Source organism: Fundulus heteroclitus, chromosome 16 (assembly GCF_011125445.2).
Source record: "Fundulus heteroclitus isolate FHET01 chromosome 16, MU-UCD_Fhet_4.1, whole genome shotgun sequence".
Lineage (NCBI taxonomy): Eukaryota > Metazoa > Chordata > Actinopteri > Cyprinodontiformes > Fundulidae > Fundulus > Fundulus heteroclitus.
Window position 1 is genome coordinate 13,523,346 of NC_046376.1, and position 16,021 is coordinate 13,539,366.

Consider the following 16,021-nt stretch of genomic DNA (forward strand, 5'->3'; position numbering starts at 1 on the left):
GGAATAAAGCACGCTACTGAGGAGCGAGAGATTCACGCAGCAGCAGCAGCAGCAACAAACAATTAAACCTGAATTGATGCTGGTTTGGGTGGGACTGGCGGCCTCTTGGTCTCCGACATCCCAGTCCGCTGTGCCGGGATGTTTATGGCGGCCGTCTCAGTGTAGAGCTCCTCTGTCACAGGGTGGCCACTGATCTCTATGATGGTGTTCTCCAGCTCTCGGATAGTCTCTTCCAAACTGTCCAGCCTCTGGTAGGCGCTGAGTCGGGCCGCCTGTGTCATCCTCCTCTGACTTGATGAGCTGGAACCACAATCGCTCCGCTGTATCCTAACTTCATCGGCATGCTGAAACGTTAGCGCCCCTTCCCCTGTCTCCATCCCTCGTCTCAGAGCCTCCATTAGGGAGAGCCGCGGGGCGGGCTGGTGGGAGGATTTGAATCTCGGTTTGGGAACCGGATTGGACGACTCCAGAAGGGAATACAGCAGTCTGTACGTTTCTTTGAGAGTATTTCCCTTCCCGAAAAGCAAGAGGACAGGCCGTTCGTCCAGTTCAGCTTCAGAGACTTCTTTAACCTGCGCTGAGATAATTAGAGTTTTAAGGACTATGCTCCTCAGCTCCAGAGCTTCGTCAGGAGACACCCGTCTCACTTCCAGGTCTGTCAGGAGCAGGGAGATTTCTTGGTCGTGCTCAAGAACACGTTCGCTTCCTGCTGAAGGCGTTTCACTTGAAAATCCATTCTTGTGGACCATATGTTGATCAGAAAATTTGTGTTTTTGATTATCTTGTACAGGGTAATTTGCTAAATCTCTGACTGGATTTTCTGCAGCAGTGAGCGAGTCTGGAGGACACTCTGTCAACACGATGTGGGGGACCGGAGATAAGTTCCTTCCCTATAAATAAAGAAAGCACTTAATGTATAAAAAAATAAACACATGAACCAGTCAAATGTCTATAACAAAACTGCAATTCAAATGTTCCAAACTTAAATGTTATGGCAACAAGCAAAGTGTGTAATGCTAACATGTACATGTATAAATAATGAGCATACGTGTGCAAATAGGTCTGTGATCTTATTACAACAATATCATGCAGAAAAATAGATGGAAACCCGGATAGGCTTTTTTGCTCTCAATCCAATAATACTGAATACAGAGATTGGTTGCTCACAGAAATTTTAAGTATAATTTAACATTTACTTTTCTTCCGCAACTTTCTTAACTGTGTGTTTGATTGTCATGGATATTCAACACATTCAGCTGTTCACAGCTCCCTCTGAAGCACCAATAAAATAATTGTATCTTTTATTGTGTTCGGTACGCTCTCCCACTGAAACGTTCAGAATAATTCAAGCTTTAAGTGGAATTTATTGAGTCAGTGGGGGAAAATTTCCATATCAACAAGTAAGAAGTGACTGTTTTCAACAAAAATGACTGATGCCTTGGTAATTGGCACCACTTCTGTTAATACTTTGTTGAACTCACTATTGCAATTAGGTTCTCTATGCCGTTTTAGATAGCAGGACACACAGACAGAGCAATTGTTGACTTTTGACACAGTTGACCACGATGTTTTAAAGTTACGGCTTTTAAATTCAGGACTCAGAGTAAGTAGTTGCGTGGTTCTCAGACTATGTTAGTGGAAGATCTCAGTGCATTAGATATGATGGTCTATGCACTGAATTTATTTTATGTAGCTTGAAAGGGTATACCTCAGGGTTCTATTTTAGGGCCACTAATATTTATTATTGTCATGATTAAGGTTTTTGTTTGTTTACTTTGGACTTTTAACTGTGTTTGGTTGAATATCGGGTTCACTAACATTATATATATATATATATATATATATATATATATATATATATATATATATATATATATATATATATATATATAAAACACAGTACATAACCAGGGTCGTAATGTAGATGATACAAATGTTTCTTTTTACGCAGATGACCCAGTCATTTATTGCTTTGCATCTTCTCTTGAGCTGGCCTCAAAGCACTTACAAACTGCTTTTAATGTCTTTCAGGATAACATACTCCAGCTGAAGTGTGTTCTGAATGTTTCTAAGACAAAGCTCATGATTCTTAGCAAATCTAAGGTTAGGCAATGTATAATTCCTAATGTGGTTGTTTTGGATGGGATGAGTATAGAGACCAGTTCCTATAAATACCTGGTTATTTTAATTGATGACTCGCTAAAATTGACTTATTTTATCATGTGCTGTGCTGGATTATGGTGACCTTTTGTATATGTGTGCTTCTGCCCAGTGTCTTCACAAGATTGACACAGTTTAAAATTAGTTTTTCTACACCATCTCCAGATTGTTAGGAGTTCTGGCTCATCTCTTAAGCTTTCTTTCCTTCAGCACAGCTCACTGTTTTACTATAGGATGAACTATTCCAGTGTTGACTTGGCCATGTGTTAGGGAACATTTTCCTCATAAAGGCTTCATTGACGGCACGTTTTCTGTTGATTCCCAAAGATCAGTCTGTGGTTTCAGAATAGAGTGGAATAACGATTTGTCTCCCAATGGGTAAATTCTGCATTTTAGTAGAGGCAGTGAAATTTTGAGACCAAAAATTGGCACATCACTATAGAAATTTGCTTAAAGGTTTTCTAATTATTTCTAACCTTTATTTAAACTTGAACAAAGGATTGAAAGGAGAAAATGCTAATCCAGCAGGTCAGGAAACTACCCCTAAAACTAAGTTTTTGCACATTTAAGATCTCAACCATCGTCTTGAGTTCATTCCAACTCACCGAGCTTTCATTTGAGTTTGGTATAGTAATGTTTTGACACACATTTATTTGTGATACCTTGCGATAAATTATGATGCAGTCTGACAGACACAATTAGCGCACAGTCACACGTCATAATTATCAGTTTAACCCTCTAATGAGAGTAAAGCTTGCGCAAAATGTTTTCATGTTTTTGCAGCTAAAATACATCTTGTACGCACAAGAATGTCAAAAAGAGGTCAGCAGCAATCGCGTAGCAATGAGGCTTAAAGCAAGTTTAAAAGTCCACGCAGTCAAAAAGTGAGGAGTAGTTTAGGTGAAAGTAGTTAGGAAGTTAAAAGAGACAAAGGGGATCAATCCAGACTGCTCATGGCCGGTCGGCGTGTTACCTCAAGAAGCGACAGGTCTAGCCTGGAAGGGGGAGGGATTTTCCTGATGCTTGGGCTAACGGGAAGGAAAAGTGAAGTGGGGCAGGAGAGCCTGACTGGGGCTCTCTCAAACAGCTGGGGAGGCAAAACGGAGGTCAAAAGAATGTCACGGTAACATAAAAAACAGGCAATGACAAATCCAGATCAATTACTATTGAGGCTTTGTGGCATCAAATCTCCTGGCAGGCCATCTTAAACACAGAACACGCAGCTCTCAGGGTCCATCTGTCTATCTGTGAATCCTGGGCGATGATGTGTGCGACTGAGCATTATGCGATCTTTGGGCTTTCTTGGTGCCAGGGGCAGGGGGACATATGGCTCCTGCTGCTTGAACATGTGGTAATGGTGATGAGCGTATCTACAAATGCCCTTTGAGCGCGTATGTGCTCTTGGAATCCACTGGCATATTGCGGATATAACATTTATAACCATAAAGAGCCGTTTCGCCATCGGTTGAGCAACATTATTCCCGCTAAAGTCTAACCAAATTGACGTACAACCCGTGTTTGATTTACCTCGAGTTCGGCAGCAATTTTCTCCTCCTCTCCTTGCTCCTTCTCTCCGGAGGCCAGCGTTGGGGGTGTGGACGCCGGGCGAGGGTTTTCGGACATGGTCCTCCTCAGTTTTATGTGGGGCTTTAGGCCGTCATTCTCTTCAGATTCTGATTTCTAGTCAAACAAAGATGGTTAAGACGTGACGTGAAGCAACATGGCTGCAAAGTGTTCTCAGAATTTCATCTCCAAATTGGGGGTAAGATTGTGTCGATTTGTAGATCAACCGTTTCTCCGGTACCTTTATGCTTTTTCCAGGAATTAATGGCTCTCCACTGCGAGAAGTCACTCCTGGTGAGGAGGGGAAACTACGTCTAGGTGGGGGAGGAGGAGGAGACTTGGAGGGTTTTTCTGTGCGATACCGTGGTACTGTAAGCTCATCTGGAAAAGTAAACAAAAATAAGACGTGACAATGAAAGTTTGAATCGAAAAGCATTTGTAAATTGTTCACTCTAGTTAAAACTTAATATTTGGAACAATACTTTTGGAAGAGACATGTATGATGTACGCAGACTGATACTCATGACTTCCTGTCTTACCAGAGCCCCGCCTGGACCCCCCCTCTTTTGCAGAAAGCTTGTTTTGTGGCTTGCTAGAGCGGTGCTCTGTGGTTGACGCCCCACTCTGAGGGTTCTGGGTCGATGGCGTGTTGGAGGAGGGCTTGATCTGCTTGGCAGCAAAGTCCAGGTCTGGGATAGCCTTCATCAACTCGGCTTGGGTCTCCTCAAGCAGACGGTTGATGTCCTGAGCACTGTACTGCGTGAGACTGGCACGCTTTTCTTCCCAGTCTCGCTCTGCCGCCTGTAAAGTGAAGAACAGCAGCCAGTGGGGTGTTGTCTTAGGCCCGCTTCATCAGATTAAAACTGCCAGAAAACCTGATCATAGTGTGGAGACAATGCTAAACCTACTGCACTATTAGTACTAGAAAACAGTTTTTTTCCCCCTGTCTCATAACACTGCTAACTATATGGATAACCCTTTGCAAAATCACTGTAGCAAATTCCCCTACGTAAATGCACATCTTTTATTTATATATAAAGTATTTTTTGTTTTACCAAAAAGTATGTTTCTAATAGCAAAGGAATAAAGAATCTCTAAAAATATAAAATGCTGTAAAAAATATGTTTTTATTAATATTCTTTAAAAAAATATTTATGCTCTTCACAATAATAATCAATGGAAAAATCTTTATTGGAATCACAGCAATAAATACAATCCTATTATTTCTGACCAGCTTTTTGCATTTGTATTACAGAAATAAGAACTCTAGGCATCCCTTTACCTCTCGTCAAGTTTTTATATGCGCAATTTTGAGGTGTGTGTGCTCCTTACCTGACTGGGAGGCTGCAAGTATTTATTTATGTATTTGAGCGGGGAGATTGTTTCTGCTGCATGGTGAGATTTTTTTTTTTTTTTTGTCAGACTAGTGACAAGGTCCCATATGCCTAGCAGTCTCAAAGATCTGAAGATACGTTAGCTAACTTGGAGGACTGCCAGAACAGTATGGGGGTAAGTAGGTTTAAGCCATGAAATAAACCCTCCATGACTTCTCCTTTTGTAACTTCTCTGCTAGCCAAGCAACATATGTGTAAACAGGACAGATCTTATGGAAAAGCAGGCACTTTTGCAACAATGTCCTTCCACCTAGGCATTCAGCAATAGCTAATTGTCACCAAAACAATGTGTGTTGGTTTTTGGAGTACCATGAGTTTTAATAAAAGAGAAAAACTGTTATTTAAACACATAAACTAGTCCTACCAGCCGGACTTCCATCGACAAAGCTTTGTCAGCGGCAGCACGCCTCTCCAGCTCCTCCAGGGCTTTGCCTTTGTGGGGAATGGGAGGATGATTGTCTTTGTGATGACCGGACGGGTTTCCAAGACCACGGCTGAGGCTGGAGTGCGGGCTCCAGTTCGACAGGCTGTTGCCTCCTCCGATGTCGTTGATAGTTATCGGTGGGCTGGTGGGGATGTCGAAGCCTGGAAATTTTTGCAAGTCGTCGTTGTGCTTCGATGATGGGCTAGAGAAGTTGTCCTGCTTTTTCCAAACCCCTTCATTTGCTTGCCTGGCAAGACAAAGAGGGAGAAAGAAAAAAAGAAAATCCTCAATCAAGTCTGTGAAATGTTATTTTGAACTTGAGTGTGACAAGATTATTACTGGGGGGAAAAAAATAAGACTATGAAGAAGCTTTTTAGGACTAAACCTGAGAAAGAAATCTGAGTCACTCTTCATAAAAATCACAAAGCACATTTATGTGACTGAAAATAGATTTGAGATGACTATCAGGAGGGATGTTTCATTTATGGGTGCTTTTTTTCTTTTAAACCTTGGAATGCTGGTGTTTCAAAACAAATGAATATCAGCGGAACCCCCTTAAAATATAGTTATATCTGCATTTAGTGTCATAAAAAGTATTTGCTTCCTTACGGATCTCTTCTGGTTTTGTTGTTTCACACACTTCAGATCATCCAAGATTTTGACGAAGTAATCAGCAGTTTGAAATTGAGAGCCTCATTTATTAAGGGAAATAATCTATCCAATTGAAATCGGTAAGTGGGGAAATACTTTGTCACATCACTGTATAAACTTGCTCAACACTTCAGTGCGAGTCTAAATCCACCAAATGTGCTGGTTTGGGGGTGTTTCAGAGCAGGTTCATACTTGCGCATCGTGGCGAGGGTGTCGGTTATAGTCTTGCAGCGTTTTAACAGGGCGTCCAGTCTGTGCGGCTCTTCTTTAAGGAATTTCACAGCTTCCACCTCCACCCTCAGCACCACCCGCATCTTGCTCTGCAGGCTGGGGAATTGATCTACGGCAGAGAAGCAGAGGAGTGACACAAAACACAGCCATGCTTTTGTAAAACACCTCTAAAGGATACTGAAAGCCTCGCGTGCTAATTAAATGTACCATATTTTCGGAGCTGCTGCCAAACGGTCAGCAAGTTCATTCAGACAACGAGCGACGAGCGAATGATTAAACATCGCAGACTGGCTGCGGGTGACTAAAAGATAATCAACGCCTCGGTGAGTAATTAGTGGAATATAAACTGTCTACCAGACTAAACGACTTGCTTTTTGTGTTGTGCACAGAGTGAGGGATGTGCCATAATGACTCACTTTTCAGCTCTGTGAGCGTCTCTCCCAGCTTTCTCAGAACTGCAGCCTTCTCCTCCAGCTCCTGCACCGTCACCAGCTTGTGGTTGACAGACGACTCCTTCTGGATCTCCTCCACTGATTTCTCCAGGTCGCTGAGATAGAACAAGCAGAAGGCTGCGCATCAGGGATTGCTCCTTTATGATCACATTTTATTCCAGTGAATATCTGTCTCTGAAACATGTCATCAAAGTTTCAATTAAACAGCTGAGGTGGAGGAGTGTGCAGTGGTATTTCAACAACTTCCTGCATAAACAGTGACTGGGGAAAAAAAATGGTTTCAATTATGTACCTGTCATATCTTCAAGAACACAGACTATATGCAAATAGTAAATTACAACACTGTTGCATGAAGTGCACGGCCAAACAGTCTTCCTCCAATAAAAGCGGAGTAGGTAATGAAAGACAGCAGGCGGCTGCATTGCGCGTGGAAGGAAAAACAAGCGTCGATTAGCAAAGTTCAACTAATTATTTAGAAATATGTTGAGATTTAGCAGCTCAACAAGTCCGCGTATGAGACGTTACAGCATCCGATGATTAAATCTCAAGGTAGCTCTCTGCTCTCATCTTTGCGGTCGCTTTAATTAGTTGCTGGACGGCCAAGTATCACAGATCTTAATAAGCATCTTGCTCATTGCCAGGCTTAATTACAGTTAAATTTTCTTTTTATCGCCGAGTCACTCTATGAATCATCGAGCTGCAAAAGATGAACTTTTCTTATGTCTGGCATACCGAGTAAATGTGGAAAAACTAACTTCTGCCATGCTGTCAATATAATAGGGTAAAATCAAATATATTTCCAATGTTGAACCGTAAACATGCAAAAAAAAAAAATGCCTTTCACAACATTTCAGAACTGAATATTAAGTCATAGTTGTTGGGTTTATACACAAAGTAGTTTTACTTTATGTGTTTTTTTTTTTTTTTTATCTTATACTGTGACTGACTGGAGCTGCTGGATGATGAGTTCTTCTTCGTTGAGGTACTTGAGCCTTTCTTCCTCCACAAGGAGGCGCTGTCTCTGCAAAGGATCCTCCTGCTTCCTCAGGGCGTCTGCCACACGCACATTCAGCTCAGCCTCGGTCCGTTTCAACAGACTTCGCACTGAATCCTGGTTCTCCATCTGCACACACAAATATTTAACAGCAACATACCAGAGGCAGATCAAATGCCCGCAAACGTTGACAAATATTGCACAGCGCCTTGCAGACGTAGTTCAAACCCTTGCACTAATTTATCAATTTCTCAACTTACAACACTTAAAACACTTTATTGCAATTTACTTGGATTTTAGATGATAGACCATCATAAAGTAGCCCATAACTGCGAAGTGGAAGAGAAATGATAGGTGTTTTGAAAGGTTTTTACAGCTTTCCTCATCTACAGGGTGAAAGTTTTCACATTCTAATAAGAAGCCCAATTTTAGTCAGACTGAGTGGAAAGCACCTGTGAACATAATTTTCCAAGTCTTGCCACAGATTCCCAGATGCACTTAGGTCCTGACTTTGACTAGGCCATTCTAACATAATGAGAAGCTTTGTTGTAGCTCTGGATGTATGATTAGGGCTGCTGTCCCAGAGCCCCAGTCTCAAGTCTTTTGCAACCTTTAACAAGTTTTCTTCCAGGACCAGCCTGGACCTAGCTTCCCCTTTCTTCCTATCAACTCTGACCAGCTTCCCTGCTGAAAACAAGAACCCCACAGACAAATGCTGACCTCTCCATGCTTCACTGTGGAGGTGGTGAGTTTAGGACGATGTACAGTGGTTGTCTCCTGCCGCATGTAGCATTTGACATTTGGGCTGCACAGTTTAATTTTGTCCTTATCTATAGAGCACATTTTTCAGCATGCTTATTACTTTAATGCTGGCGTGGTGACAGTCGTTCAGGAGCTAGGAGTTTGTCCTGTAATTGGCGGGTTGCTGGTTCAAACCCCCACACAGCAAAAAGGGAACTAAAAGTACATACAATCTTCTTGAAATGAGTGTATTTTTCCTTGATTTGAGCATATAAATAAGACTACTTGCCAATATAATGAGTATTTTTACCCCTAAAATAAGATAATTAGACATCCTGCACCTGAAATAAGATGATGGAGATGAATTGCTCCTATTTTAAGTGCAAAAATCTTATTCCATTGGGAGGTAGTGTTATTTATTTGCTCAAATCAAGGAAATACATTAATTTTAAGAGAATTTTACTTACTTTTAGTTCTCTTTTTGCAGTGCACTTTGTCAGTCTCAGTCATTGTGTCTTAGGGTAAGACACTTCACCTACTTTGCTTGCTGACGGTCATCAGAGGATGAACAGAGGATGTTTATTGAGAAACAAAATCACATTGGTAGAGCCTGTTAACTGATATTAGGAATTCTGATGGCACATGAATGCACGTGAGTTTATTTAGGGGTATCAGATTAAAAGGGGCTGAATAAAATTTTTTTTAAAACTTTTTAAAACCTTGCATTATTCTTTCCACCTCACATATATGCTATAAATATACAAAAAAACATTAAAGTTTGTTGTTGTAGCACGAACATTTTTTAATTAGTCCAAGCTGTGGCAATGTTTGTGCTCTTGGTTTAAAAACACAAGACTTTATTACATTTTTTGAAATTCCACAGCTTCACAGAGCATCATAATTGAGGAGACTGCATTTTTTAAATTTCAAGATTTCCACGCTCATTTCCCTAATGTGACGTCTCTGTGTTGGCATGTTTATATCCATAAGCTTTTTCTCCCAGCACTAAGTTAAGAAGCCGCGAGAAAAACAAAGGGCGCCCGTGGCAGAATCATTTGAGCGTGAACTGAGCTCCAAGTCCGTGTTACAAAAGCAACGTTCTGCAGGACTACTCCACGCAACTCAACACCCTGCTTTGAAATCACCTGCTAAGCCGGAGAAAATTAATAATTTATCAGCGTTCTGTTCGAGCAAGACAACAGTATCACTAACATGCAGAATTACACTGTATTCCCAGCTGCTGTCAGTTGCCAGCAGTTGCACTCATGTAGATTCAGGAGCGCTTCAAAAATTTAAGTAAAATATTTAATGCACTTACATGTGCTTAATCTTGTAGTGTGCTGCCTCTTCTCTAAATTTTAACTGCTCATCCTTCTCCTTGACTCTATGTATAATTCATATGCCTCATGCAAAATTAAAGCAGAAGGCCAGCGCCTTGGGCAACAATGGCAACTCGGGTGTAGAGGTCATATTCGGACACATACACACGCAAACAATAAACTTTCCTCTCTGCGGACATCGCCGCTGTGACATTTTGGCTGCGTGGCAACTTCAAGATAGCGATCCTTGTGACTGTTGTGGAGAAACAAACGCCCGGACCTGTGTCACTCATCGCCTTTCTCTTCACTTCCTCTGCAAAGACACCAGTCAAACCGACCTGTCCGGATCACTTCAAAACAGTACGAGATGTGAACTTAGCTTTAATATTTCAGCCGCTGTAGCGCTGCAGTCCTAAATAAAGGATGTCATCAAGGTGCACTGCAGGCCAGTTGCTGCCAGGCGTTACTTACAATAGGTGAGCTATCAAAGTGAACATAGAAAAGCTCAAAGCCACCTGCACACCACAGCAAATCCATACCCACTGGTATCAGTACAAAGGCTTTAATTTTTCTAGACCAGGGGTCACCAACTTGGTGCCCGCGGACACCAGGTAGCCCTCAAGGACCACATGTGGGGCCTTCTGCCTGTTCAAAATAATATTAAAACCCTCCAGTGAGCTGCATCTAAAATGTTCTTTTATTTTGTTGCTCTTCCTTTTTAATCATACTTGTATGATACATATATTTAAAATGATAAATACATTAAAAAACATGTTTATATTACATGAAGTTAAGGGGAGCTCTGACTCTTCTTGTTCAAAGGTCAGTACAGGTGACCCTTCGTGTGACACGGAAGCAGTGAAGTAGCTCTCAGCTTCAAAAAAGGTTGGTGACCGCTGGTCTAGACAAACTCATCCCAGAAAATTTGGGGAGGGGAGGGGAGGGAAGATTCTTTGAAGAAGATTTATTTGTTTTTGTATTAATTTATTTGTTTCATATCAGATCATGCAATAAATGTTAGTATCAGACAGATACTAGGTTTCCCCACCCTTGCTCCATCTTTTACATTCCTGATGAGTAATTCTGGCTCACTCATTTTTAATAAAGGCATGTTAGAGGGTTTATGAACGGTCTGGTTACGATCCTGCCACAGAATATCAAAGACAATAAAGTCTGGACTTTGACTAGGCCATATCAAAACCTTCATTTTGTTTAGTCTTCAGAGGTAAAGTTACTGCCGTGCTTTGCATTACTGTCCTGCTGCATAATCCATGCTTAAACGCAAGGTCAGGATCTGATGGCGGGACCTTGTCTTTCACAATTTTCTCTCGATGGGAACGACCCATTTCGAGTGATGTGCATTGCATGAATAGAGGGAAGCAAAACTGCAAATAGCGCGGCGGACTCGCAACTAAAGAGCAGCAAAATTTCGCTGGACTTCAACAATCTGTGCATTTCTGTCAATTTGAGTTGTGATGAGGGTCCATTTATTTAAGCGGAAAATGTTTTTGTGTTACATTTTTAGACAGCACAAATAGGCTGTATATCTATTGAGCAATGATTGATATACAGACTGAAGACAGATTAACAGGTGCCGACACGGGACACCAGGTGGACCCAGTGACGCCGGTGCCGATGCCATTTTTCAGCTTACATACAACACCGTGACTCACTCTGTAAAATCCATGAACTGAACAGACAAGAGGAACCGGCAAGCAGAGAGACGCTCCCCCTATTTGTGAGATTCACGCATTGTCCGCCTGTTGTCAGCCCAAATCGTTTGAGAGAGGGAGGCGAAATGTCAACGACGACCAGCAGGGGATCAAACATTTTCCTTGTTCAAGATTCAAGATTGAAGATTCTTTATTGTCACCGCATGTTACTGTGGTGAAATTCCTTTCAGGACATACTCCAGCTTAGAGAACACACAACAAGCAACGGGACAATAAACATGTGCAGAGGGTGCAAAAGATAAAAAGATAAAAGGTAAAAAAAAAAAAGTTTGTGTTGTTCGGGTTCGTTGTGAAAGCACCAATAGAAAGAAAACTTTGAAACCAGTCTGTCTGTATGATTTGATTTAATTGACTTTGTAAAGTGCCCTGAAATGACACGTGTTAAGAATATATACATATACAGTATATAAAAATTAATTGAAATCAAAATTATTATAGACCACAACATAATTATTTCAATGTGAAAAAGAGGAATTAAAAAGCATGATAGGGCCCCTTAAAAAGCTGGCAAAAAGAAAGACTTAAAAGGTGTTGGCAGCAGGGGTACAAATGTTTGTCGCCCCAGTTGATTTGTTAAAAACAATTATTTCTAAATGTCAGATTTTCCCCACTGAATAAATGTACTCCAATTAAAAGGCTAGATTTTTCAAAATTATTTTTTAAGCTGCTAAAACAGATTTTCTTTCTTTTTACATTTATCATGTGTGCTAAAAAGTGCGGGGACCTATGTAGAAATAAAGCTTAAGGTTTAATGCTCCTTACATGTAGGAAATAAGACTGCAGGTTTCCAACACATTCTGGAACCTCCGCCTAAGGAAAACACCCGCTGTACAATCTGTGACGTTTGGGAGCAATTTACAGCCGGCTGGTTTCTAAACACTAAAATGAGACTGAGCCCTACAAAGAATGTCCGAGTCCTGCGCTTGTACTGATCATGATGCTTTTAATTATCTGCAAAATGGTCGCGCTCAACCCCTCCCCCCCCACACCCCAAAAGCTGATTTCTTTTCATAATCCTTAGAGCGTGCTTTTTCACAGGCCACTTCCTCAGCGGACGGTTGTTAATAGGAGCTGTTCACAAGACTGTGAATTATGCACAGTCATCAGGACAGGAAAGACATGCAGCTGAAGAAATGCTTTAAGTGTATACTTGGAGTACTTTGAGATGCACCCAAAATGAAATGAATCAATCCTTCTCTTTAAAGCTTGATTCATTGAAGCTCATCTAATATAACTTCCCACAGACATTCAAAAACACAGTTAGGGTCCCCCTCTAAGATTGTGCGAATTAAGCAGTAAATGTATTTAGATTGTACTTATCGGGAGGTGAAAAAAAAAAAAATCTTTTACTCTACAATCCCAAAGGATTACATGGAGTGCAAGAACAATAAGCGTTTATGTAAATGAAATGACATTCGTAAAAAGATATGTGAAATAGAAACATACTGTATTTCCAAACAGAGACAGCAGAGAGCACACAGCTGTCGGCTCCAATAATCTTAATATGTTCTCAGCCAGCAGATGCTAAGAGCTGCGTTTATGAATGCCAACTGCAATGTCTCGCAACAACCAAATAAGGAGGATTCAAAATAGTGGGAACCAGGCATAAAATACAGGACTGTCTCAGAAAATTAGAATATTGTGATAAAGTTCTTTATTTTCTGTAATGCAATTAAAAAACATGAAATGTCATACATTCTGGATTCATTACAAATCAACTGAAATATCGCAAGCCTTTTATTGTTTTAATATTGCTGATTATGGCTTAGATCTTAAGAAACCCAAATATCCTATCTCAAAATATTAGAATATCGTGAAAAAGTATACTAGTAGGCTATTCAACTAATCACTTGAATCGTCTAATTAACTCGAAACACTGCAGGGTTTCCTGAGCCTTGAAAAACGCTCAGCTTGGTTCAGTAAACTAAATCACAAGTATGGTAGTGGTTAAGAGACGACACAAGATTCTCACAGTAACTGGTGTACTGACCATGGCATTACTGTCCTTGATTGGCCTGCCAATTCCCCTGACCTGAACCCCATAGAGAATTTGTGGGGTATTGTGAAGAAGAAGCTGAAAGACACCAGAGCCAACAATGCAAATGAGCTAAAGGCCGCTATTGAAGCATCCTGGGCATCCATAACACCTCAGCAATGCCACAGGCTGATTGCCTCCATGCCACGCCGCATTGATGCAGTAATCTGTGCAAAAGGATTCCCAACCAAGTACTGAGTGCATTAATGGACATTTTCAAATGTTTGATTTTGTTTTGCTGTTATAATATATTTTTTTTACTTGGTCTGAGGAAATATTCTAATATTTTGAGATAGGATTTTTGAGTTTTCTTCAGCTGTACGCCATAATCAGCGATATTAAAACAATAAAAGGCTTGGGATATTTCAGTTGATTTGTAATGAATCCAGAATGTATGACATTTCATGTTTTTTAATTGCATTACAGAAAATAAAGAACTTTATCACAATGTTCTAATTTTCTGAGACACTCCTGTAGTTCTGTTTTTAACTACAACCATCTTCTCATAAACCAGCATTCACCAGCTTCTGTTTGTCGGATAAAAAAAAAAAAAAAAGCATCCCCACAGCATGATGCTGCCCCCAGACTGTTTCACTGGAGGGATTGTGTGCTCAGGGTGCATCGTTAGTTTTCCACCATGCATAGCCTTTTTGAATTTCATCCAAACAGTTTTAACTTTAACATTATCTGACCAGACCACCTTGTTCTACATGTTTGCTTTGCTCCCTACATGGCGAGAGGCAAGCTGTCAACCAGACGTCACCACGCGATGGTGCCACCACCATGCTTCAACCAGCAGAACCTAAGTGTGTGTGAACAATATTTTATGAGGTTCAATGTACCACGTATTCAAGAAATTGAGCATTTGAACAGAAGTTTTCCAAATGACAAATAGAGCCTTCTCTAAGGTACAAATGTTCAGTAGTGGAAAATAATAAATTGCAGCTACCTGTATCTTGCGAAGCTGACCGAGCTGTTTGCGGAGGTCGGTGGCGTTTTGCTGCAGACCATGCAGGTGGAGTTTCATCTGCAGCCGACCAACACCGTTCACCGGGGTCGTGTTCGAGGGTGGTGGTGGCATCAGAGCTAAAGGTGCCGACGGTGTGTTGGCTGCTGATCACAAGGCAGGACATCGGGGGGGAAAATCATTGGGAAACAATTGAGTTAATTTGTTACGGTGTGACACAACATGAGCTAGACGCACTCTTTCAGCATAAATACCCAAATAAATACACATATATAATAAGTCTGGGCACACACACGCGCTTTATCCAGTGTGAAAAAGCAACAACAACAAAAAAAAATCACCATATTCACAAAACTCTAGTTGTATAGTGGGAAAAGTGTGAGCTCATGCTATTAGTAACCGGGGAGAGAAGTTCACTAACTGTTTAGTTGGGACACACAGGGACCTGAACGCTCTCATCTCAACACAGGGCTTTGTGAGTATGGCCGTCAATCTGCCATTTATTTGACCACACATACACACTCACAAAGGAGTGTCTAGTGCGTGACAAAATAAACATCTGAAAATCCCCAAACAACCAAGCAAAGAATTGAAGATTTAGAGACATAAGGAAAGGAGTCTTCTTTTTTTTTTTGGGTGGGGAAACGGGTGAGGGGAAACAGCCAGGAGGAAAACATGAGAACAGAGACTGCTGGTTATCCAGCAACACCGACACCCATACAGAGGGCAGAGGGTGATGTTGAATGTCTGACAGTAGAAATAAAAAAGGATGACAGGAGGAGGAGATGCCAACTACCTTTCTTCTTCTGGCGTCCAGCTGGAATATAGAAAGAGTGAGCAAGTTACGTACCAAGAAATTAACGAGGAGTGTTAGAGAGATAAAAAAGTAGAGGAAAGTCTTCAGAGTTCGTACTTAAAGAGGCGGATTTCTACTGATTACAGGAGAGGAAGGGACTGTGGATGTGTCTTAGAGTTTTGGCAACACACCAATTCACGAGGAAGCCTCAGAAGCGTCTAAATGTTTGTACTGAGTCCACGGAGATCTGGACGCACATAATGTGTTTGAACCAGGCCTCAGTTTAGAAATTATAGACAGGGGGAAAACGATTAAAAGAGGGCAAGGACAGATCTGAACAATGGCGACAAACTAAAGAAAGCACCCTTTTTAAGTTAAAGAAAAAAAAGAAATGTGGAGACAAGGAACTAAAATGAGGAGTTAAACCAACTACTTCCAAGACTTCCCTGGTTAGTTATATTTACAGCTTTAAGTCTGAAGATGTTTATAAGTCTTTTTTTGACATTTCTAACAGCCTTCCTTAGTGTTCTTGTGTTAAAAAAATCCTAATCTTATTTTCTC

General features: G+C 41.0%; 1 protein-coding gene across 12 annotated transcripts in view; it reads right to left on the bottom strand.

Annotated features, from left to right (window-relative positions):
• Window positions 1-16,021, bottom strand: part of si:ch211-278a6.1 (SRC kinase signaling inhibitor 1) — a 138,780-nt gene that overhangs the window by 10,930 nt on the left and 111,829 nt on the right. For 5 of the 12 annotated variants that reach the window (XM_036147834.1, XM_036147835.1, XM_036147836.1 and 2 more), the window contains 10 exons: window positions 15,461-15,481; window positions 14,647-14,810; window positions 7,823-7,998; window positions 6,840-6,970; window positions 6,385-6,532; window positions 5,482-5,788; window positions 4,263-4,524; window positions 3,965-4,104; window positions 3,688-3,840; window positions 69-890 (listed from right to left, as the gene is read on the bottom strand). In XM_036147834.1, the coding sequence (XP_036003727.1) occupies window positions 69-890; window positions 3,688-3,840; window positions 3,965-4,104; window positions 4,263-4,524; window positions 5,482-5,788; window positions 6,385-6,532; window positions 6,840-6,970; window positions 7,823-7,998; window positions 14,647-14,810; window positions 15,461-15,481 (2,324 nt within the window). The remainder of the gene's footprint in view (window positions 1-68; window positions 891-3,687; window positions 3,841-3,964; window positions 4,105-4,262; window positions 4,525-5,481; window positions 5,789-6,384; window positions 6,533-6,839; window positions 6,971-7,822; window positions 7,999-14,646; window positions 14,811-15,460; window positions 15,482-16,021) is intronic. The other 7 variants (XM_036147837.1, XM_036147831.1, XM_036147839.1 and 4 more) reach the window with 4 other exon arrangements.